The sequence below is a fragment of the Vanessa cardui genome, chromosome 15 (assembly GCF_905220365.1).
Source record: "Vanessa cardui chromosome 15, ilVanCard2.1, whole genome shotgun sequence".
Taxonomy (NCBI): Eukaryota; Metazoa; Arthropoda; class Insecta; order Lepidoptera; family Nymphalidae; genus Vanessa; species Vanessa cardui.
Genome location: NC_061137.1, coordinates 2,635,675 through 2,662,296, shown reverse-complemented (window position 1 = coordinate 2,662,296; position 26,622 = coordinate 2,635,675). Strand labels below are relative to the sequence as shown.

Below are 26,622 nucleotides of genomic sequence, written 5' to 3'. Positions count from 1 at the left end.
TAATTATAATTAAATTTTAATGCTATCAATTTCAATATTTCACAACGTCTGGTCGTACGAGGATGTTTATTTTATATGGCCGTTGTAAATGACTGAAGAATAATTACTGAATATTATAGGAATCGTTCATTTTACAAAATCCTAAGTAAAAGTTCTCATCTCAATATTCATCGAAATTCGATTACCCGTTTTAGCAAAACGTGAGTATTTCATAGAAATGTAATACTTCAATCTTATTACAGTCAATATACTGTATCCTTACTACGAGACTTCTCTAAGTGGTAGGACTTTTCTCAATATGTACTACAGTTATTAGATTTTCTACATCTAAGCAATACAACTCTTAATACTGTCGTGTTCCAGTTTTTAAGTGAGTAATTAAGTACAAACACAATGGACAAAAAATAACATCTTAGTTCCCGAGGTATCTTAGCTCATTGGTATTTAAAGTAAAAGTTAAGTAAAGTAACAGCCTGCAAATTTCCCACTGCTGGGATAAGGCCTCCTGTTCCATTAAGAGGGTTTGGAACATATTCCACCACGCTGTTCCAATGCGGCTTGGTGGAATGCACATGTGGCAGAATTTCGATGAAATAAGACACATGCAGGTTTCCTCACGATCTTTTCCTTCACCGCCGAGCTCGTGATGAATTATAAACACAAATTAAGTACATATACATATGGTTAAGATGCACGCATTCTAACCACTGGGCCATCTCAGCTCATTGGTATCTATGGAATGTTAATTATTTTTTTCAGCGTTAATGTAATGGGTGATGATCACATTAGGAGGTCCATTTGTCTATCCGCCTATATATACTTTAATTAAAACTAAAAAATAGTAAACTAAAAATAGTAAAGAGCCGCGCGGATTTCATGTTCTTTTGTATAAAGGATACATTGGTGAAGAAGGCATATTATTCAATACAACATTATACAAACGAAAAAAAATCGTGGAGTTAATATAATACCGGTTGACTTCCAGGCAGGATATGTTACATACATATATAATTGTATTGAAATAACATGAATTTGTATTTTTAAATGTCGAAAAAGAGTAACTACTGATTTTCTTATCGATTCTTCTCGATATGATATACTTTCCGAACCATTGGGTTATTTATTAAATATAGTTTGTTAAATGATGATTTAAAAGTGATTGTAAAAGCTCACACGAATAAAGTATATTTTTGTTTTAACTTCGATAAAAGTGGGACAAATTAATATTTACTCTTTTATTCTATTTTAAGGCATTATAGGGGATAGCTTATAAAACCGTACGATATGATCGACCGTACGGATTGACAATTCAGAAAAATAGTTATAGTACGACAAAAATTAGATGTAGCATCGCAAAATGCAATGGAATGAAAATAAAACCGATTACTGCCGATTTAAGAAATAGCTCCCTATCGCGCCATTCGACGCTATTCGTCGCTATAGATTCTCGCGTCAGGGAAAGCAAGTGCATGTAAATCGAGGTGTCAAATTGACGAATATATTGGCTCATATGATATTAAGTTTGTGCAACGATCATATTTGCATGAGAAATAAATATTGATAATGTGGGATAGTGTACTCAATTCGGATGTGATCGGTTTTACGAATTTTGCCGATGCTACATCTAAGTTGTGTCGTAGTATAATAGACTTTTCTGTCAAGAATCAACCCAAAACTTGATATATGAAATGCCTAAACAGACATGTATTGATATGCCATAATGATTCATATGACTTTAAATTTTCATAATTATTGAGTTCATTTCCACGTGCTTTGTTCATTTCCCTACCTCATTAATCAAACACAGCTTCGAGATTCAAATGCGTGTCAGTTACCAGCTAGCGGAGTGAGACAGAATATAGAATGATCTCTACCGAGCGAATCAATATCTAATGAAACCGCTCGTAATATACTATAATTTATTTAAATGGTTTTTTTTTATACCAAAAAGTGGAGTTCGTTTACAATAAAAAACGCTGTTTATTCTCGTAATCACGTGCCCTCAATACACATTGAAATCAATTTATTCCTTACGAGCCGCTTGATTAAGCCTCCGCCACATAAATATTTGGGTTCATGTGTAAATGGAACGTAATTTAACATGTAGAAAGCAGATTCCTTTTTTCAATGTTTTTCCTTTCAGTAATACCTGATAACGTAAACTTGGAATAGAATTTACATATATTGGATTATAACTTCGGAATAAATCGTTTATATAAGTTACGATAAATTACTAATATAACCAATGTTGTATTGAACACATCTATATATTTTGGGTTAGTCTGACGTATATAACCGTCCTTTTTGACAAGGGTGAGATTAACGATTTACAAAAATATGTTATTTAAATTTGGAACAAGTGTCGTGGCCAATAAAAGCAAACCAATTATTTTGTAAGCACCGTTGAAAAACGACGTAAGTTAAATGGATGCAGTCTAATTGATATATTTTATTATCACGGAATCGTTGGACTGGTTTTCATCACATTTGATTACGGATATACGTTTATAAGCTTAAAATGTTTCTAAGATTGATTGATTGATGATTGATAAGATTGATTGATTGATAATGATTAAAAAAAATTGGATATTGGTTTAATGTATTTTGTTTCAAATGTCTAATTTATTAAACATGTATTTCTCATTACAGAATTAAGGATAGTTTTCACCAGTATTATATATAAGGCCTTTGTATAATTATGTATACTACGTGCATGGTGTAAGCTACTATAACACGTAATCTGCTCCCATGAGAATGTCTCCAAGTACTCCCTGAACGCGTGACTATTTGGAAACAAATCGAGTACCCTCACGACAAGCGAATAAAGCACCCGTGACGAAGCTCATCTGTAATGCTACAGCCACATCTGCGTAAATAAGAGCAATCAAACTTCGTCGCCTAAATAAGCTTATAGATCTTAAATTACTTATGTTCTATCTTTAATGATTTTTACATTTAGAGGATTTAGGGACGTTTAACGCGTACTCGAAGACTATTATGAACCAAAGGAAAACCAGTGAATTAATTATTTAACGTCATTGTATTCATTGACAAGTAATGATGATATCACATGGTCACCAATCAAAAAAAAGGGGACAAGTGCGAGTTGAACTCGCGTGAAGAGGATTCCGTACGATGTTACCTATTATGTTTAATCTGTTTTGTCACACATTCCACCTGCAAATGTAAGTTGGTACGCACAATATTGAGTGATTTACCATGTTATTTTAATATCATGGACTTCTTATAGGTTTTCCTATAATCTATAAGGAGAAAACTAATTTCTGTATTTCAAAATATTAAGTTCAGTAGTTTCGGAGATAAGGGGGGGGGGGGGGGGGGTCAATTTTCGTCTATTTTCTTGAATAACTTGGAAACTATTTATTTTAAAATTACAAAAAAATACATTTAAGATCTTCTCAACAAGACCTTTCATTTGATATGCCACACGATGCAGTTTTCAGATTTTTTTTTTTTAATTTTCCCCTTCCCCCCCAAAAATGACCCCCCATATACAGATTTCATCTGCTCACGTCACACCTCTGTATTTGGGTTACAGGAATTGATATGTGTACCAAATTTCAACTTAATCGGTCTAATAGATTCGGAGATAATTGACTGTAAGCGACGGACGGACAGACACACGAGTGATCCTATAAAGGTTCCGTTTTTGCATTCAGACGTACGGAACCCTAAAAAAATTCAAAATCAAAATAAACTTTATTCAAGTGGGCTTTTACAAGCAATTCAAATCGTCATTTAACAATTAAGTGAAGCTACCACCGGTTCGGAAAGTAGATTCTACCGAGAAGAACCGGCAAGAAATTCAGTTGTTACTCTTTTGCAACATTTAAAAAATACATTCGTATTAGTTAAATACAACATATGTACGTAATGTGTCCTGCATGGAATCCCACAGGTATTAATTCCAGGCTTTTTTATCATCTACGTAATCTGGTATCGAATAATATGCCTTTTTTACCAATGTTTTTTTTTTTATAAACGATTTGAATTTACGAAACGGCAAAGTTAGAAATATCTGCGGAATTTTAGGTTTAATTATATAATAACAAAATCGAAGGCATAATTTAGAAAAAAATAATATAATTATTATACAAAGAAGTATTACCAAGAAATATAAATACGAAATTTTATAGAAAAATTGAAAAATATATTCGTAGTAAATATTTTCTGGATAGATGCCCTCACCACTAAAAATCGGGCCCTGCTGCGCAAGCCGCAGAGGGTCATAGCGGTGAGAGGCATCAGAGGTTACCGTACGGTGTCGTGGACTGCGGCGACACTTCTCGCGGGCGATCCGCCCTGGGAGCTCCAGGCTGAGGTGCTCGCGGAAGTGTACCGGTTCCGGGTCGAGGCGAGGGACCGCGGCGAACGTCCAGGGTCGGCGGAGATCGGGCGGATCAGGGCTCTAGCCCAGCAAGCCCTGATCGTTCGATGGCAGGAAGATCTGGGGTCACCCACGGCGGGCCTAGCTACAGTGGAGGCGATCCGTCCCCACTTGAGTCGCTGGGTCGAGAGGAAGCACGGCACACTGTCGTACAGAATGACGCAGGTACTTACTGGACACGGATGCTTCGGTAAGTACCTGCACGGGATAGCGCGGCGGGAGGAGTCACCCTCCTGCCACGAGTGTGGTGCGCCAGTGGACACGGCGTACCACACCCTGTACGAGTGTGCTGCGTGGGGGCCCCAGAGGCACACCCTTACGGCGACTATGGGCGGAGACCTTTCGCTGCCGAGCATCATCAACGCCATGCTCGGTAGCGAGATGTGCTGGTCGGAGAGGCGCTCCTTCTGCGAAAGTGTCATGTCGCAGAAGGAAGCCGCGGAGCGGGAGCGGGAAGAGAGTGCCGCCGCTGACTCGCTCCGCAGAAGACGACCGGGGAGGAGGAAAAGGCGCTACGCGCACCTTCTCCCACCGCCTCAATAGGCGCCGCAGGGACTAGGGGGGTGCCAGTACTCCGGGAATCAACCCTAGGTGTAAGAGGCCCGCATAGGTGGGCCGACCGTCAGGGCGTCACGGTAGCATGCGTAAGCGATCCCGTGGCGTCCATCGAAAGACGCAGAGGGTACCGCTGGTTTTTTAGTGGGTAAACCCGGCGTACTTGGGCGCACTCGGCGTCCAGGGCTCCGGGGAGTCCCACACACCCACCCACTTTCCATCAAGTGGGGGAAGCGCGTAATGCGTTTTTCCAGCGAGAAAAAAAAAAAAAAAAAAAAGGCCCAACACGCCATCGCCATAGAGCGTCGGGAGCTTTTTTTAAATAATTTCTGTTTTAAATAATTTAAAACAGAACAAATAATTAACAAGTGTATATATATGATATATAGATAGATAAGATATTAATTATGACTGACTTACCGGTAATAATTCCACCAACGGTTGAAATAACGATTGTGACGAGTAAACCGAAAAACTGGTACAGCGCTTGGTTTGCCGCTGTTCTGCCAAGCCCTTTCTGTAAGTAATTATGCAATTAGTCTTAAACGAACAAACAATTCTATGAATCCCGTGGGACAATATTTCAGAAATGCATTAACATTATTCCATAATTATTATTATCAGCCTTATTACCTACTGTATTTATAATTGAAGAAGTGCAACGAGTGGTAGTTACGACATTTTAACTTTGACTGACTCGTTGATCGCTACGATTATTGAGGTTTCGTATTAAAGTCCAAGGTTAGGTATTAAAAAGTTATTAGGATTTCTCTAAACTGCTAAGAAGTCTGAAATGTTGGTAACATTCCTACTTGCCTCGCAAATCACATTTATTCCCTGGTATTGTATTTAAATTATCCTATTGAATAAAATAATAAAGGAATAAAGTGTGAGTTGCTCACGCATTTGTGTTGTTTAATATTAGTAGTTGGCTAATGACTCTTGAAAATATCATCATCATCGTCATCGTACCAACTCGTCAAATATTGAATTTTTTTAAGTAAAACATATTACTACTGAATTTATTTTTAAATTTTATATAGTAAATAATGTCGGAAATTTTGACAGCCTTTGGAAAGAAATGATCACTTCTCATCAAAAGTCAATGTTTTGTTTTACAGTCTTTGTAAGAAAAGAATAATTCTATGCATAAGAAGAATGTAATGATTGTATGCAAATTTATGTCGGTACTAACAAATGATTATTTTAATTAAATTATTGGTATATTTTATATAATGGGAAACCAAAAAAAACTGAGGAAAAATTTGTATTCATTTAATTAAATCCGACATGGGTTCCAAAAATTTAAAATTCGATTTATATCGAAGCTTTTGTACAGGAAAACAAAAAGCAACCATATACGGACAGGATTCGTGCTATCGGCTTCGAATTGAGGTTTGACTATTTATTATACATATTTGATTACAGCTGTAGTCACTCGAGGAGTCGAGATGGCCCAGTGGTTAGAACGCGTGAATCTTAACCGACGATTGCGGGTTCAAACCCAGGCAAGCACCGCTGATACATGTGTTGTCTTTATAATTCATCTCGTACTCGGCGGTGAAGGAAAACATCGTGAGGAAACCTGCATGTGACAAATTTCATAGATTCTGCCACATGTGTATTCCACCATCCCGCATTGGAACAGCGTGGGGAAATATGTTCCAAACCTTCTCCTCTAAGGGAGGGGAGGCCTTTAGCCCAGCAGTGGGAATTTACAGGCTGTTGTTGTTGTTGTGTTGTTGTTGTAGTCACTCGAACAAACATTTATTCTATATAACCCTGAGCAGACAGAATGCCTGTCTCGAAGTCCACAAAGACAGAAATAATGTAACTATTCAACTTGTCATTATATTCATAAACCGTTTAGATTTCATATTATGTTACTTACATCATCCATAGCACTAAAGACTCCAAACAGATCGGTTCCATACTCTTCCTTAGTTGCAAGTGCGGCGAACAATACTGTCAGTAAGCCGGAGTAGATACCTGGCATGCCATGAAGGTTATTTACACCGCATGTATCAGGTACATTCAACTTTGTCAAGAGAGGCTACAAGAAAATAATATCACAAAATATATTAGAATTAAAAAAAAGTGTCATATCCTTTAGAATGTAGTTCCTAAACAACTTTATCCCATCAAAAACATAAATGTAAAATGCAAACCAAGTACAATATTAAGATATAAGCCTTGGTTCTTGACTCCAGCGACAAAAGAAGTGAGATCGAAATGTGTGCCAAGTGCAATGGCCAGTCCTGAATGTATTTATAACTACATAAAACATCATTTATTTCCATATCTTAGGATAATATATTGTAGCCTAAGGACTGACTTGGTTAGTTCTCATATACGTGAACAATATGTATATACACTCAATACCATTTTCAAAAACAGTTTTAAATGATATTCCACGTTGCAAGTTGAAAAATCCAAATTAAATTCCAAATATTCCTCAAGATTCATAATAATACTCACCGTTAGGTATCTATATCCCAGTACACTAAGCAAACCAGCGCCGATGCCGACAGCAATGGCACCGCCCGCACCAATATGCATATTACACACCGACCCGACCGCGACACCGCCTGCTAGTGTCGAGTTTTGTACGTGGACCATATCGAGTTTACCATGGTGTTTGCTCACTACCGAAGACATTACGAATGTTGTTACCTAAAAAAAATTCGTTATCCATTACCCTCTTTGACACATGCATTCCTTACGATTGACTTCACCAGCACGAAATGAATTACGAATTCAAATTAAGTACACCGTACGAATTTCCATATGGATATATGGAGTGGAAGGCTTGTCAATTATAAAAAATTAAACAAATATAAATTACTCACAGTTGCCGCAGCAAGAGACAAATAAGTATTGATAACAGCCCTCTGATATTCGCTGTTGGAGTTTGTCAAACCAGAATTAAACGATGGCCAATAAATCCACAAAAATATTGAACCTAAAAAATATATAAAAGTCTCACGTTAACACAATATTTTCGTGATCTATTTTATTTCACGATGTAATATTTGACGTAAAGTTTTTTGGAATTGTAAATGCCGTGTAGTTTTTCGTTTATACTAAAAATAATAGTGTTATTTATATTACTTGTGATTTCAACATATTTTTAATCAATTATATTTCACGTTATTTTTTAAAGGAATCATCGAAAATATTTCGAGGCATAATAGACCTATGATAATAACTCAGGCAGGATTTTTTTGCAAATAAATTTGGGCGTATTTGATGATTTCGTCAAGTGTGAGTTAGTAGAATTACAAGAAATACTTCAGGCATTACAGTAGGATAATTTTGATAATATCAAATGGCATTCACTTTATTGCAGTTGGATTTAGCGAATTAAATTAAATATGTCAAGCATTAGTTGTCAATGAAACCTCAAACCTAAAACAAACTTCTAAATTTAGCATACTGTGTCTTCATACATTGTAGATTTTGCTTCTACTCTTGTTTATAGTATTTGCAAATATTATAATAAATTTAACGATGTATAACTAATTATATAATTATCTTATATTATATACCTACCTATCATGGCTGTTACATCCGAGTTATAACTTGGTCCGCCTAAATCCACCGTTGGAGTTGTGGTTGCAGGATCAGATTTAGTTTTCCTAGAACGCAGCGCCCAACTTGCTCCTAAGCCGAAATATGCTCCAAATGCATGGATAGCTATCGATCCACCTACATCAGCTACCTGTAATTTTGAATTATATTATTAATTTGAATAAGAATAGCAACATTTAGTGTAAAGCCGCAAATCACGATAAATTTACTTTAAAGTAATTCGATTTCATGATAACATTTATATTCAGCATAAATACTAAAATAAAACGATAAATAACGTAAGTAAAAAAAGGGTAAGTCCATATTTATTCCTTGTTCTCAACAATAATAACAGCAGCCCTTTGAGGAGAAGATTTGAAACATTTTCCACCACGATGTTCCAATGCGGGTTAGTGGTGGTCCTTTTTCTCATAGGTCGATGTAATGTCAATCTTACCCAATGAGAGAGAGATAAGGCAAACGACAATTTGCTTGACTTGCTTAGTCAAGGAAGGGTATCCAAAATATACAGGTAGCTTTATAGTCTAGTCCTGCTTGGAAATTCTAACGTAAGACTCCATAATTTACAGCCAAACAAACCAGCTGTGAGACAAATGGTATACCTATTTGAACGACTTGTATTTAGGGCACGAGAATTAACTATTGATTTTAAAAGCTATCGCGTATAAATAATTTTGTTTACTTTAATAATTTTTGTTTTAGAAAAAAATGTTAATAATAATCAAATGCACCTTGAATATATCAGCAACAAGCCAGAAGTTAAGGCAGGCGACAGCAACTTCGATGATAGCAATGAACAATAATTGTAATCCACTCGCAAGACCCAGAACTGCTCCGAAAGTTATAAGCACTGTTGCCGACATTATATCCGCCTCTGTGAACAAAACCGTTAATTAAAACTACTTAAGCTTATTAAAAATTAAAATCTCTTTTTTGTATATAAAGGACATAATCTGATGAGAGTTTTGGAGAAATGAAAGTTGGATTATTGTTGTTAATGTTAAAAGAAACTAGGTTTGTCATTTTATAATACGGCTCAATAAAAATATTCTGTAAGAAATAGTTACCATAAAATGTATTTTGTTATTATTACGGGTGAAGTATTATAATATGGTAATAAGGAAACAATTATCGAATATTATAAATAACCAATTAGGCAATTTGCTCTCTTTGTTTTGTTTAACAAATAAATCCTATTTATATGTACGCCCTGCACCTATAGTTTAACTAATTTTAAATTTAGAATAGATACATTTTTGGTCGTTTTTAATTTCGATCAGAATGGTTACTGGTCAATGGCAGATGATAACTAAGTCACCAATGAGCGTTTAGTATCACATTAGATTAGTAAATGTTACATTAAGCACCATTTCAGAGTCTAAATGTGTAAACATAAAAAAGTTCTCGCTTATTTTATAAATAATTTACACGCATTGTGGCACCTAATATTTCCGAAAATAAATCTTTATTCAGCAACAATTTAAAAAAGGAATTGACATAAAGTACGTTCAGAATTAAGCATTATAGGAATCTAAGCTACAGTCCATAAATAAAGACAGGATTTACAGCAACAAAACAATCTATTCCGAGTACGCTACAACCAACTCGAGAAGTATCTTAAGCTGCAGATTACTTTAACTATTCACTGAAACAAACATTTACTCATTTTAATTTACTAAAAATACAAACTTTGAATATATAAAAATCTTCAGCTTCCCTACATTCAACATAGCTTTTATTTTAATAGCTAATTTGTAATACTTCCAAAGAAATGTTTCTAAGCAGACGTTTTCAAAGGAAATTGCAACTTATTATGAAAAAATATATTATTTTAAAACTTATTATCTTTATAACGTTTGGGTGATTCTTCATATTTTGTATTGGAAATTAAGCTACATTTTTTAATATATTATGGTTTCTAAGTCTTTGTAATTTGTATGAGTAATTAAGGTAAACGCTAAGTATCTTTTTTGGAAATTCAATAAGGCGCACATAAGTCAGTGAGGGAAAAATCGAGAGATATCTTGGGACACCCGCATGGAACGTAATTAATAATAATAATAATAATAATAATAATTTATTGTCTCCAAAAAAAGCAATTACAAGGTATTTCAGTTAACAATAAGTTCCTTAAAGTATGCACCACGTAACAAAGCGGAATCATCTGTTGCTGAACTAGGTGAACCTGTGTCTCAGCGAACAGCGCCGACTCCCATCGGAAAGGGCTATTCATAAAAATTTGGCTAGTCAAAAACTTAATTATAATATCTTATACTAACTTTATACAATTGCAATTGTTATTATTTTAATAACAAATTATGTGCCTTTCTTATTATTTATATTGTATTGTAATGTGATGTGAGTGTGTGTGTGTGTGTGTGTGTCTTTGTGTGTGTGTGTGTGTGTGTGTGTGTGTGTGTGTGTGTGTGTGTGTTCATTATAGTATTTTGTTTCTGAGATAGAATACCCTCTATGTACATATTATATTGAAATAATTTTAATCAGATGTATTTTCGATAGAAAGTTTATTTTAGTGTAGGATGTTAAGTAGATTTTCCGTGTCTTCGTACGATAAATTTTGAAGGTAAGAAGTTATGCTTTGCTTACAGTTTACCTTATTCATACTGTATACATTTATAGCTTTGTTAATTTTATTATATAAATAAGGTCCAAGGAAGCTATAGAATTTTTGTATAAATGCGGTATTAAGACCATCTGGTAAGTTAACTACGATATGTTTTCGTCTCTTACTCAAGAACGTAGGATCGTACTTTAGTTCACTATGCTGCTTAAGCAATACGCTTAACACAAACAGCTGCCTCACAGTGAGTACATGTGTTTCTCGATACAATAAACTTGTTGGATAAAAATAGGGTTTAAACTTCATTACTTTTAATATTGTTCGTTGGGCTACTTCAATTTTTTTTATCGTGGTTTTTGATGCACCCCCCCATGTAGAAATACAATATGTGATGAGAGACTGGCATAAAGCCAGATATATTCGTTTTAATAGTTCTTCTTCTACTACATGTCTAAGGTATTTAAATATGTAGATCATTTTATTTAATCTTCCGCTAAGTATATCAATGTGTTTTTTAAAATTTAAGTTAAAATCTACAGTCACTCCCAAATATTTTATATGATTAACCCGCTCTAGATATGGGCAAGAACAATTTGTATATTTTGATTGTGTGCAGACATGGGAAATTAAATGAAGGTTATCTGAAAAATTAGTACTTTTTCTAATTGAGAAAGTGATATATTTAGTTTTGCTAGTGTTTAATGATAGAATATTTTTTTTTAGCCAAACAGCAACTCGATTGAAACCCCTCTGAGCAATGTCAAATACTTCAGGCCATGTGTCTGCAGCAAACATAAGTACAGTGTCATCAGCGTATGATATTATCTGACCTTGATCTAATTCTAGCCGTGTAAGTAGGTCTATATAAACAAGAAAAAGAGTCGGGCCTAAAACACTGCCTTGCGGTACGCCATGTGTCAGTAATTGATCATTGCTATAATAGGTATCAATTTTAACGCATTGATATCTTTCCGAAAGATAGTCTTCGAATAGCTTAAGTTGTTTGCCTCTTACACCAATGCTCTCTAATTTTTTAATTAAAATTGGGATTGACACAGTATCAAATGCTTTCGCGAGATCTAAGAATATGCATATTACTTTTTTTCCTTTATCTAATTTGGTTGAAATAAAATTTGTTAATGTGTGGACCGCGTCGTCAGTAGACTTGCCGCTTCTGAAGCCGAATTGGTTATAATTAATTAGGTTATTTTTTTCTAAATATTCTACTAATCTTTTGTTTATTAATTTTTCGAAGATTTTTGATAGTGACGAAAGTATAGAGATCGGTCTATAATTACTAAGAATTGTTTTATCACCACTCTTAAAAATTGGACGAACTTCAGACTTTTTTAAAACTTTTGGAAAAATACCCGTGTCTAAACATCTATTAAAAATATACGCTAATGGTGGAGCAAGTATATTATGTGTTTGTTTTATAGTTTTATTTGAAATTCCATCCCATCCAACAGAACAGTCAGTTTTCATATTCATAATAATGTTTTTTATTTCGTTTTCATTCGTATGCATTAGGACTAATGATTTTTGATTGCCTATTATATTTCGGTCACCATCAGCAGTATCTAGATTATCAAAATTGTCAAGTGTTTGTGCTAAATTCTTACCTACATTTACAAAATAATTATTTATGTGATGAATTGACGATTGCGGGGTATTTAATATATTTAATAACTCTTTATTGCTTTCAAATTGTGTGTGTGTATGAATTATATTTTTAAGTACATTCCATAGTTTTTTATTATCATTTTTAGCCATTTCTACCTGTTCTTTATCATAATTTCGTTTAACTTTCTTCAATATATTGTTACAAAAATTTCTGTATCGTTTGTATATTAGTTTAACCATTTCATTACCAGGAGAGCGCCTGGCTTTATTATGTAATTTATCTCTATGTCGTATGCACCTAAGGAGACCAGGAGTCATCCAAGGTTTTATGATTTTTTTTCTAGTCGAAAGTATAATTGTTTGGGTATGATTTTGTATACTTGATTTAATTGCGCTAGTTAAATATTGCATTGAAAGGTTTGGATCATAAGAAGTATATACCGGCGTTAAGTCGATGTTTTGTATTTCTAAGTTTAATTTTTCATAGTTAATTTTTGTGACAATAGATTTGGTAATTTCAGTATGTTGTTTCATTTTGATTGAGCAGATTACCGGTTTATGATCAGTTATTGATGTATTAAGAACCATCGTAATGGAAGGACTCTTACTTTTAAGTAGTACATGATCAATGCATGATCCAGTAGCATCACGAGTTGAGAAGGTATGTGTTGGGAGTAAGCCGTGGTAAGCGGCTAAGTGTAAATATTTTTCAGCATTCTCATTTTGAAGCTCATTACTTATGTCGATATTTATATCTCCAATGACAACAATATTTTTGTAGTGTGAATAATTTTGAAGTATAGTATTAAATGATATTAAAAAATTGTCAATTTTTTTGTAAGATGGTGATCGATATATGGCCATAATAATTATATCTTTTAATTTGAGAATAATGCAGTTTCCTTCTTGAAATAATGGTTCTTCAATTGTTAATACAAACTGGTCTTTAATATACAACACTATGCCTTCATTTTGATTATTATTATTTTTATTATAAAAGCATTTGTAACCTCTAAGTGATGGAACTGTTAACTTATTTAAAAGCCAACACTCTGTAAGCACTATTACGTCTAAATTTATGTTAAGCCTGGCAATTAATATCTCAAATTCACTTATATTACAATGAATACTTCTTATGTTTTGAGTTATAATTGTAATACCCGAGAAGATATGTTTTGCTGTGTCTTCAATTTCGCAAATCATCGATTGTGATACAGAAAAGCTGTCTAAGTTATTCCCTAACAATATATTATTTGAAGTCATCATTATAGGAGCTATATACTTTCTTTATCGAAATAGTTTTCCGTCTTATGACTGTATTTGTGTGTTTGTAGCATTTATGTTTATTAACAAGAGGGCTAGCTATGTGTATATTGAATTTTGTAAGTGCATTTTGTGTATATAATATGTATAAAAGAATTTTATAAATGTAAATAGTGTGTAAGTGAATTATGTAGTAATGAGAAACAGCGTAGTGTAGTAAAAAGTTGCTTAAAAGATATAGTATTATCGTAAACATAACAAAGAAAATTAGTATTAAGATTAAAACTAGTCATTTTGATTTTATAAGATTTTCAATATCCGATTCATCCTTTATTTTTATTTGTGGCGAATTTTCGTTTTTACGAATATAGACAACACCACGAGATGTCCAGCAAAAGATGTAGTGATGACTTTTAGAAAAATTTCTAGCCATATAGAAGAGTTTCTGCGTTTTATTAGTTAAAGTTTCGGAAATATATATAGGCCTTTTTTGTTGTGAATAATGTAGATGTGATGTATTTAACTTTTCTTCCTTAGATTTAAGTTTGTTGAATTTTTTGATACCACGTATCATTTTTTCTTTCATAGTGACAGTTGTTAATTCGACTATGATAGGATTTGACCCGTCTTTTGAGTTATTTCTGTATACGTCTTTGATATCCAAGTCAGTTAGGCTTAGATCTAACACCTTTGCTGTATTCTTTGCTATATTTGCGAGATTTTCTTTCGTTTCGCCACTAGATTTTGGGATGTTTCGTATTTCTATTCCAGTACATTTTGATTTTTGCTCCATATATTCTATTTTTTGTTCGAGTAGTTCAATAGTTTTTTTGTATTGTTTCTTTTCAGTCTCAAGTTCAGAAATACGCGTCAGAAACTCATCATATTTACAGGACATCATATCTACACTTTTCTTTAGCTCTTCGTTTTGCTCTTTTATATTTATTATTGAGTTCTTTAATTCGTAAAAAAGTTTTTCCTGTTCTTTTGAAAAAGACGTGAACATTTCACTTATTAGAGACGTAATATTAGGATTTACTCCATCGTGCTTTCTTTTTTTACGCTCAGTTATGTTCAATAGGAGTGTGGAGAGATCGGGAGCTGAGTCAGAATGGTGAATCAAGCGCTCATTTTTATCAACCAATTCGTCGTGGGATTTATCTACAGAAGTACCGGGTACAGGTGAGGTAGGGCACGCACTTTTGAGGGGCATTGTAAAATGTTCAAATGATGTACCAGGAGAGCAGCGTCGAGTAGGAGAGGGCCCTCAAATTTTAGGGACGGAGTTACCAGAAATATGGTTGCCTCTGTCTCTTACTTTCGTTATCGATAGGTGTTCTAACGAAAAAGCTCGTCTAGGCGCTTTTTAACAAAATTCTATTTGTTTTATTCAAAAAACACACTTATTGCATAAATTAGTACAAAGTACTAGGAGCACATAACTGTGTCGTAGCAGTGGTAGCGTACTTTGTAGCGTAGATGAGGAGGGCGTGGCTTTCGTATCTTATTGTCGTAGTAAGCGACGCAGCATTGGAGCGGAGCTTCTCGCTTAAGTATAAACTGTTTGCTTACGTGCTTGTGACGTGATGCGATGGTATGTGACTGCAGTTGCAACTCCTCACAACATATGCACTCCTATTTTATTAGGATGAATTTTATGTTTTAAAATTAAATTATTTTTTTTAAAAAAAGTAGCACTAAGTTTTGGGCACGTCTGCTCGTTGTCGAGGTCCGGAGGGAAGGCAATTCCAAGTTCCAATTGCTTTCACCATATATCATGTATTAAATAAAATAGACAATACAAATAAATTAACAACGTATATTAATTACCTGCGCTGTAACGAAAATGTTATAAAAATACATTGTGAATGTAAACAATAATAAAAAACGATTACTTTTAATAATATTTAAATATGTAAGACTAAAACGTGATCATATCTTAGAGCTAGAAGACTGGCAGTAGCTCTGACAGATATTGTACCACCAATGGGAAGTCGCTTTGTATGAAAGCATCATTGAACAGATTAGGTCATAGCCTTAGGGCTGATTGTAAATATAAGCGGAAAAAATAATAATTATAAAACCGTATAAAAGACAGGATAGGCCGTAACGGTAGGGCCTTGACGATTTCTACCAATTCATTAGTTTGTCTATCTGTGTTCATACTGATGGAAAGAAGTTTAAAGTGATGATGTTTGTAGCCAGAGCGGGAAACTAGAATACTGCGCAAATTATTTATAGTGAATAAGTGCACAAAAACAGTAGCACCTTACTTTTAATATACGATGCAACATTAATGTATGTAAATGAACATTAACAATAACAGTATTATGCCGACGGTTGGAGCAAATACCGTCAATACGTCCGGACGGACATAAGAAAGAACGACTCCTCTTCTCATTTCAAAGATAGAATAATCAAATAATTTCATCGAAATTTCAAGAATCAATAGCACAATGATTTACGGGCCTTTAATAAAATGTAAAAGTCGCAGGATCTGTCTTGATCTCTTGGGCTAGTATCATACCCACTCCTAACGGCAAAGGTATGGTATACACATATAAGTCTCTTACTATTATAATATAAAGACGGACTTACTTTATACGAAATTTACATACTGAAACATAAAGGTACATATAGATCCTCCTATATGACTACATAACCATCAAAAGACTGCGGTACGAGTTGAAAAATTGCTACGAAGATTGCTACGAGCTTTATTATAACTGACTCCCAACGAGTAATATTTACTGAAGGAGTGGTTTTATACGCACTTCATATCGTTTACGAAGATATTTTATCGTGATGATAGCCATTATATGATATTGTTCCTTATTTTTCGCTATAGCCATTACAAACAGTAATAATAAAAATTATCAGTCTTATATTACCAGCTAGTATAAATTCTAGTAAGATTTTTCTATTCACTGATATTATAAATACGAAAATTTGTGAATTTGTCAGCATTGAATCTCAAAGGATTTGAAATTTAATTATATATAATACGAAGTAAGTATACATAATAGGCACATTATATAGAAAAGGTAAATTAATGTAATATCTTATTGAAAATGGCTACTGGGTAAATTCGTAAGTTCTATATTAAGAAGTAAATAGGATAAAATTAAATTTCGATGAAGAAATTTTAAAACATGAATCTTCCAGTTTAGGAGGCGAAGAGATTTTAAAGGACAGGCCTGTGGTTAAATTTGCTCACTCATCTGGAACCGGAATACAACAATGCCAAGTATTGCCGCTTGGCGATAGAATAGCTAATGAATGGGCACAAAACGGGTAATACATACTATACTATGTGTTACATATAAAATACTAGTTGCAGCTTACGGATTCACTCGCATTTTAGGGGGCTTGCTGATAAGAAAAGTAGCACATGTCCACCCTTGTAGTTCAAGTTTGTTTCACACCAAATGTCATCAAATTCGGTCATCGGTTTGGGTGTGAAAGAGCGACAGATTTTATTGGATATTAATAAATCATCATATTTTACCGTAAATAATAAAATAACCTGGAAGCATTTATTTGTAATTAATGGAAATTTTTTATTAAAATATTTTTATCATTGTATTTTTTTTGCCTAAATTTTAACAGTTACTCTAACACTATCATCCAAAACTGCTCTATATCGTTTAAGAATTGGAACCCTGTTGCTATATTTCCACGAAGGAATTTTCCGAGGGACTATATGTATCCATTTTTAGAAATCTTTTGTTAATTGTCTAATAAAATAAATTTAATTTTTTACATGCGTTGTTTAAGTCAGCCTGGTTAGGTATCAACTACTTATACCGTCAACCAGTAATATTAGTATCATCGCTTTTAATAATCGTTTGAAAGGCAAATAAGTTAGTATAATACAAACAAAAGACATAGAATCTTAGTTTTAAGGTTGATAGAACATTGACGATGGTCAATATTTCTTAAAGTATCAATCTTTATTTTAAATAACTTACCCAGTAAACTCTGTTTGGTGATATATATAACGTTGTCCGTCATATGGTAGAATGACTGGCATAGCAAGGCCCATTGTATGACTAAAGCTGCTAAAAACCAGTTGAAACCCAACGCACTGTAGCAATACTTCTTCAAAAATGTCATCAAAAAGCCAAAACCAATGAAGATCATCACATGGGTACCTTCGAAACCTGAAACATAAACATTATGAATTATTACATTTACATTATGTACATATTTATAGCCTGTAAATTTCCCACTGCTGTGCTAAGGCTTCCCTCTCTGACGAGAAGGTATGGATTATTATTGTAGCAAAACTATTTGAAATAAAATTCTCATACAAAATGATTGTACCTGTCTTCCTGTTATTTTGTGTATATTATATATTTCAATTTTGTTTTTGCTGGAAGAAAAATCCTCAAGTGCGTCAATTGTTTTGTATTAATTGTTTTTTGACGGATTAGTCCTTTTATTTTGACACATAATTAAGTTTTAATTTATACGATGGAAGAATTATTATGTAATGGTAAATAATTAAAGATATGCCAAAATTAGATTGCCTTTGAAGTGCTGACTGATATTGTGTTTTATATTTCAATAACTGAAGATATCGAGGAAAAGGCAACCAAAATTTTGCCGATGTTTTAAAAACATTTAGCTGCAAATGATAAAATGATAGCCAGAATTAAATTTTATGCAGTAAGTCACCATAAGTTATTAAAGAATAAGAGCCCAATTACTTTTTTACTGGGTAAATGCATTTTGCTCTTACAATGTTTTTGTAATATTCCCTACTAAGATTTGATACATAATATAGGCATGGCTTGCTTACGATTTTACGTCTCCGCGCCGAGTACTTCTTCAAATCAGAAGTGACATTAAAATAAAAATCATTTACTTTATTACGACATTTAGAGGTTATGATTAATAAATTTTTATGCTTCAAGATAAACAAAAAGCGATACAGGCAAATTATACGGCGATTTAATTTGGAATTTTTCCAAATTACACGCACTATCCGTTGTAAATTCTCATTATTCCATATGATAATGCATTTACAAGTAACACCGATAACAGATTACCGGCTCACAGATAAACGATATTATTCCTGCCAAAATATTGAAACGAACAAACTTCGTTAAGGCGTGAAAGCGATGGATTAAATAAAACTTTTAGAGGAAATTCTGATTTCACGATTTTATAATCTGTACCTGCGAACTTTTCCATAATCCGGGTGTGTTGTAAATAAAACAATATAATAACTTTTGTGTCCCCAATAACCCATTAAACGCTCAAACCTAATTAATTGGGATACGAAAACTCGAGTAGTCGATCTAAAACAAAATTCGATAAACTCGTTCGAATTGACGTTACAAACGAGGCCCATAATCTACCTGACCGTGTAGAAAACAAAATGCTAAATGAAAAATTGCGAACGAAATCGCACAATACCCGTTAATAGGCCTCGAGGGTGTAATGGAACGAAAAATGGCTTCACATAGAAATCCGTAACATCGCGATAGTAAAGTTTTTTTACTGCACAAAGCTTTGATACGATGTCGAGGATTTAATGTGAAGGTTTTCGTAATTATATTGTAGCTACAGCATATTAAGGAATATGATAGTATTGTGTTTCGGTAGAAATTACTATATTTTGTATGATTCAACGGTTTATCGTACGATCGTATAAAAACTGGAGGCTTCTTCTCAGTAAAATCTGCATTTCGAACCGGTGGTAACTTCACTTAAAATAGTTTGTTAAATGACGATTCAATAGTGCTTGTACTTGGCTTATTCAAGCACTTTATATCGTTGAATAAAATATATTATTTTTATTTGGATATATTAGGAGTATAAAGGCCTATCGTTTAAAAAGGCATTTTATTTTAGACCACCTCAGCGTTCTCTATAAGGTGATGTAATTGTGTTTAAATTAAGCTTAGTATGTGGAAACAGTAAATAATAAGATTTATATTTAATATAAATGAAGTTTATGCATCTATTAATTTTGGGTTTACTGAAAGAATTTTATTTCTGATGCAGTTTTTATTTTTAACTAAAGATCAGACAAATAAAATGGATACGTTTATTTATTTATTTTCTACCTCTGAACTTCGTCATATACATAAACCGTTTTGTATATTTTTTTTTCGAGGTATTTCCCTTTAACTCTTGAGTTAAAATTTTATATATATTTGTTCTGGAGTGTTACCAATATATAATGTGAAAATGCTGTTGAAATATTAGAAAAAACTAAGTACATAATATATGATACATACACATAAATCAGAAAAAATAAATGTTTAAAAAAAATTGCACCTAATATATTTACTTTTTTTTCAACTATTCTTAATAATATTGGCTTTTATAGAGGAAAGTTTAATATATTTCATACAGATTATCAAGAAAACAGAACTATCTAGATAGCAATCTCAATTGCAATCAGAATAATGCGATTGCTATCAGATGACACAACACGTAAACATATGCGTGGTATTTGTGGGACTGAGGACTGGGCTGTATCATTTCATTCGAATTTTAGTACATCATCATAATTATCACGGTCTCATTGTTTTAATGCCTAAATGCTGGATGCCAAGGACCTAGGTCAGACCACTAAAATGATAATGAGTTATTCCATTAAGAAATTCTCATGAGTAACTCGAAATTTAGAAGTCCACCATCATTTTAGATTGTTAATTCTCTTGTTTATGTCGGTTACTGCACTTATCTCACAAATGAACGCATTTTTATATGATCCTTAAAAGACTTCACATTAAAATATTCATTAATATAAGTGCACCTGAAATGCAACCGTTTTCTGTTCGATTGTTATCTTTTGGAGATATATTACCTGACGGTAAGCAACCACTTCTGCCCAAAGTTATTGGCGCTGTAAGAATAACTATTTACATCGATGATGTACTACCGACTTTGGATTTTATAATCTTATGCTTTTTACTTCATGCACTGGCTTGTTCAAACTTAAGACCGGATCACAACATTATTATAGTATTGCTGTTTGGCGTTAGAATATCTGATCAGAGGGTGGGTACGCCACACAAGCTTACGCAAGGCCACCAAGCGATTTTTTATTATTTTTTATATTACACTTTGTGTATGTATGCTGTTGTTGTTGCTTTTTCCAATATGTTTAACAATTGTCATTCTATTTCAACTTATTTACACAAAAATCCCTCTGTCTATTAATGAAAACCATATTAAAATCCGCTCAGTAGTTTTGGATTAAATCGCAAACATACAGACAGACAGACGCAGCTGAAAGACTTTGTTTTATAATATAATATTGATGATTAAATATTAAATAAAGATACAATATTTTATCACAGTGATAAATTGTAATAGCGTATTTTAAAAGAAATATTTCAAGGTTAAGCGTTAATGGTGTCCTAGCGAAGACGTGGCTTGCAGCCAATACTTTATAAATTGGGAGTTTTGCACCGATTGCATAGACAACAGACGTGTTTAAGTGCGCTTCTCAATAATTCACTTGTAGTAATTACAACTAAATATAAGATCAAGAATCCACAACCAAATCAGGAAGATCATACATCACATGTCACCATAAGTAACAAAGAAGAAGTTATTTCGTTCCAAGTAAGAAAATACATAACTATATTATTAACGTATTTCATTCAAAACAATAAAAGAATTGACAAGTCATTATCATAACAAGTGAAGTTCGCACAATCAATGCAATAAATAACAGGCTTGCCAACAGAAGAAAGTTGACGCAGTGTTGCCACTGCAGTGTTCTGAAAAGCTACCAATACATTTGTGTTGCCAACAAAAAAAACAATAAAAAAACAAGAATATAAATGTTAAAAACGTTTACATAAATAAATATTTTTTTTTCTCTAAATTAAAAAAAACATAAATAAATAATTGTAATAAAAAAAATCTTCATATTTATTTTAAATCGAAAATTAGATGCAAATAAAAAAAATATAAATTAATAGCTACAGTGATCCCAAAATGAACCCAAAAACGAAATCATGCGCCGGATGCTTGAAAAGAATAACTAATGGGAATCATTTGTCTTGCTATCTTTGTAGTGATACGTATGACTTGGACTGCGCAAATATTAATTTCCAACTATTTACTACAATGAGTAAAGACAGAAAAGACAAATGGACGTGTCCTAAATGTCACAATAAAAAAAAGAAAAGTGACAATACGAACACTCCCATTATTCCTAAGTTAGGACAGAAACGAAATCGCCGTGATTTCTCTTCTTCCCCAGATGAAACGGAATCCAACACTGTTGACCAAGTTACTCAGCGTAAAAAATTACAGACATCTGTCTCCACTGATTCTTCTCCAAGTCATATTGACGAGTCGTTGTTGTCAACTATACGTTTGGAAATACAATCTTCAATAGACAGATCACTGAAAACTGTTATTGAATCAGCTCTTAAAAAAGAATTTGAAGCCATAAAAATTGAATTAAATACTTTAAAAGATCTTAAGACAGGAATAGAGTTCTTGAGTGATGAATACGATCGCATGAAAACCGAACTTAAAACATCAGAAGAGAAGGTCAAACTCTTAACAAACAGCAACAATTCTCTTCTAATCAAGGTAGGAGAACTTTCACAGAGACTTAACTTGATCGAACAGCATGCAAGAGAGACGAATATTGAAATTAATGGTATACCCGAGGGCAAAACTGAGAATTTAAATAATATCGCAAAGCAGTTGTGCAGCGTCATCTCGATTCCCAGTCAGGTCGTTGAAGCAGCTTCTTGTACGCGCGTAAGAAAGATGAATGATACTACCAGCAGACCGCGTGCTATCATAGTAAAACTTTTGTCTGTCAAGTCTAGAGATGAAGTTCTAGCAGCAGTTAGCAAATTTAATAAAAAGAACCCAAACGAAAAATTAAATACAACGCACTTGGGTTTTACCGGAACTAAAACACCAGTCTATGTATCGGAACATTTATCGCCGCACTACAAAGCTTTACACGCTCGAACAAGACAAGTAGCCCGGGAAAAATCTTATGAGTTTGTTTGGATTCGAAGCGGGCGTATTTTTGTCCGTAAAAACGAACATTCGCCAGCGAAACAAATAAAGTCTTATGAGACGTTAGACAAACTATAAGATTCTATATCATCCTGAATATAACACCTTCACAATGGCTGATTTTAGAATATATTATCAGAATTTCAGAGGTCTTAAAACAAAAACTAAAGAAATAAGACTGGCTTTATTAACAACAGATTTTGACATGATTGTGGGCACCGAAACATGGTTAGACGATAGTGTCTGCGATAGTGAATTATTCAATTCCAACTATAACGTCTATCGCAGGGATCGAAACTCAACAATGCTGGCAGATAAAATTGGCGGCGGAGTTGTCATAGCTGTTTCCACAAGATTTCACTCCAAGAGAATCCAACGGTTTGAAAGTCCTTTTGAAGATCTATGGGTTTCCGTTAAACTAGAAGATAACGATGTTGGTGAGACTTTATTTGGTGCAATCTACATCCCTCCACCAGTCACTGTTACAGTATTAGATGGTCTTCTAGAAAACTGCAATAAAGTATTTCTCTCAAATTTTAAGAACGTTGTACTGCTAGGTGACTTCAATCTTAGTTTCATAGATTGGGTCTACGATGAGAGTATGTATCCCGGCTTGAGCCCTACGAACTATGATTGTAACTTGGGATACCTCTTAGTGGACTTTATGTCACTAAATGATCTCAAACAAATAAATCATATTAAAAATTATAACGACCGCGTTCTTGATATAATTCTCTCTAATTTTGATGGTATTTCTATTCTGAAGAGCAAAACTCCAATAAGTAAAATCGATTTGCATCATCCCCCTATAGACATAGATATTAAAATAAATAAAATGAAATATATAAGAAATAATATACAAGTTCGGTATAATTTTAAAAAAGCAGACTATTCTCTGTTACAGTCTTGTTTAAGTAAAATTGACTGGCATAAAGAATTGTCAATAATTACTGATGTCGATCTTGCCGTTTCCAAATTTTACGAAATACTATACTCCGCAATAGACTTAACTATCCCAAAATTTAAATTGCAGCATAGTAGATTTCCCTCTTGGTTTTCACGTAACTTAATTAGAATGATAGGAGAAAGGGAAAAAATTCGCAAAAGATATAAAATATATTTAAATCCCCGAGACGAAATTGAACTTCGGCTACTAAACAAACGTGTAGACTCTTTAACTACAACTTGTTACTCGCGTTACGTTACAAATACAGAATTATCATTAAGATTAAATCCCAACAAATTTTGGTCTTTTAGTAATCAACAACGAGGAATGTCTTCCAACCTCCCAGGTGAAATGTTTTTGAACGACAAGGTGGCATGTAAAGGAGAAGAAATCTGTGATTTATTTGCCAGACAATTCTCCTCCATTTTCTCTTCTACCGATAACTCTGCACAATCAGATTTGGGGGACTGTTTTCCCCAGCTTTCACTTAATAAAGTAGATATTACTGAACAAGACGTTCGAAGAGCAATAAAATCATTAAATCCGAGTAAAGGAGCAGGACCAGATGGGATACCAGCTTTTTTTATTAAAAAAAATTATAAATATTTAACCCTACCTTTAAAAATCTTATTTGAAAAATCACTTAATACAGCAACCTTTCCCAGTGAATGGAAAGTCGCGAATGTAGTTCCCATCTATAAAAAAGGTGACAAATCAAATATAAAAAATTATCGCCCAATTTCTATTTTAAATTTATTTTCCAAACTATTGGAAAGAATAATTTGTCCAATAATGACTAATCATTTTTCTACCGTGATATCACGTCACCAACATGGGTTCTGTTCTAAAAAATCCACCGTCACAAACCTTCTGAACTATACTACTGACCTAGCAAATGGTATCGATAGTAATAAAGTAATCGACTCGATTTACACAGATTTCAGTAGTGCCTTCGATACTGTTAATCATAATATTCTATTGGCTAAACTAAAATATTACGGGATACATGGAAACCTTCTGAACTGGGTGAAGTCTTACTTGTACAACAGAACACAACGAGTAACTATGCAGGGATACAAGTCATTTGCATATTTTCCTACCTCAGGAGTACCGCAAGGCTCACATTTAGGCCCAATTCTTTTCCTGGTGTTCATTAATGATATTAATAACCATATTAAGTATAGCAAATGTTCTATATTCGCAGACGACTTAAAGTTGTATCATACAATAGACTCCATGGACGATATTAAATTTTTACAAGCAGACCTAGATTCAATCTCCCACTGGTGTAGAATCAACAAAATGGATTTAAATGCAACCAAGTGCCATCATGTAAGATTTACTAAAAAAAAACACGTTTTGTATTCTCAGTACTCAGTTAATAATGTAACGCTTAGTGCGCCCTCATCGGTAAGAGACCTAGGTGTCCTATTAGACAAAAAATTAAGTTTCGTAGAACACATTGACCAAATAACATTACGAGCCTGGAAGATAACCGGACTAGTTAAAAGGATTTGTAAAGATTTTAATAATCCTGCCTCTATCTTGACCCTGTACAAAGCACTAATTCGCAGTAACCTCGAATATGCATCTCCTATCTGGAACCCCTACTACAATGTTCACATTAATAGAATCGAACGCGTCCAACGTAACTTCACTCGTTTCTTGGCTTATAAAGATCGCAATTGTCCCTACCGTGCCGATTATCGTACCAGGTTATCTTACTTTAAGCTCGATTCTCTTGAGATACGACGAAAAATTAGTGACATTAAAATACTTTACAAGCTCTTCCATGGTCAAATATTATGTTCTGATATTCTCCAGCAGATCCCAATAAATGTCCCAAGATCTATTCCAAGATACCCTATTACGAATATTTTTAATCTGAAAAGTTCCAGGACCAACGTAGGGAAATATTCTCCTTTGAACAGACTTATGGCAACATATAACGAATTTTCGTCTAAGGGTGACATCGATATCTTTCACCCTCAAGATTGTGCCAAATTTGTTAGAAAGTGTTTAGATGTTATTTATGACGAAGAATGATTGTATAGTTAATAATTATTTGTTGCACTTTTCTTCTCTATCTCATCTAGATTAAGTGGATTAATATTGTTATTAATTTAATTCTTAATTTTTAACTTTGTTTGCACCTAGCTTTATTTTGTTTTGTTTTGTTTTAGTTTTATACTATTTAGATGATACCTTAATAGCATCATGTAATCGCACAGAAACAAATGCCAACAATGTTGTATACACCTGTAAAGGCAAATCATACTGGATTGTATATTTAGTGCATTATAATATTGTGTTAGTTATTATGATAAGTCGATGGTGTATCTTAATAAATAAATAAAAAATAAAAAAATAAATTGATTGTATTTTAGCATATTCTTAGAATTCAACTGGATGTTATATTTTTCTTTATAGCTTTTGCAAACATTTTATTTCTTCATGCAACTATGATACAATCAAGGCAAGTATATTATCTTGTGCAGATTTTAATCAGTGCTCTACATATATGAAGATGTGATTTTTCTACCGCCAAATTAATTATTTGTATCGATCTTTTTAAAGACTAAAAGGGTAAGCGTAATAACAGATGTATTATAATAATTAACTTCCCCTATGGGTTAT

At 33.4% G+C, this 26,622-nt stretch overlaps 2 protein-coding genes across 2 annotated transcripts in view; one reads left to right on the top strand and one right to left on the bottom strand.

Moving 5' to 3' along the window:
- The window catches only part of LOC124535602 (ammonium transporter Rh type B), a 49,425-nt gene that overhangs the window by 5,141 nt on the left and 17,662 nt on the right, over window positions 1-26,622 (bottom strand). The window contains exons 3-9 of the mRNA XM_047111867.1: window positions 17,993-18,184; window positions 9,286-9,428; window positions 8,516-8,684; window positions 7,813-7,925; window positions 7,442-7,636; window positions 6,855-7,016; window positions 5,384-5,480 (exon numbers count right to left, since the gene is read on the bottom strand). Coding sequence (XP_046967823.1) covers window positions 5,384-5,480; window positions 6,855-7,016; window positions 7,442-7,636; window positions 7,813-7,925; window positions 8,516-8,684; window positions 9,286-9,428; window positions 17,993-18,184 — 1,071 coding nt within the window. The remainder of the gene's footprint in view (window positions 1-5,383; window positions 5,481-6,854; window positions 7,017-7,441; window positions 7,637-7,812; window positions 7,926-8,515; window positions 8,685-9,285; window positions 9,429-17,992; window positions 18,185-26,622) is intronic.
- Window positions 21,990-26,338, top strand: LOC124535603. Its single transcript, XM_047111868.1, has 2 exons — window positions 21,990-22,829; window positions 22,860-26,338. The coding sequence occupies exons 1-2, from the start codon at window positions 21,990-21,992 to the stop codon at window positions 23,115-23,117; spliced, it is 1,098 nt and encodes a 365-aa protein (XP_046967824.1). The 3' UTR covers window positions 23,118-26,338.

What these genes read in the sequence shown, in the direction of transcription:
- LOC124535603 (XM_047111868.1), top strand. Translation starts at nt 21,990, where the DNA reads ATGAACCCAAAAACGAAATCATGCGCCGGATGCTTGAAAAGAATAACT. An exon ending in TCATAGTAAAACTTTTGTCT is followed by an intron (nt 22,830 to 22,859) that starts GTCAAGTCTAGA and finishes GTTCTAGCAGCA; the next exon opens with GTTAGCAAATTTAATAAAAA.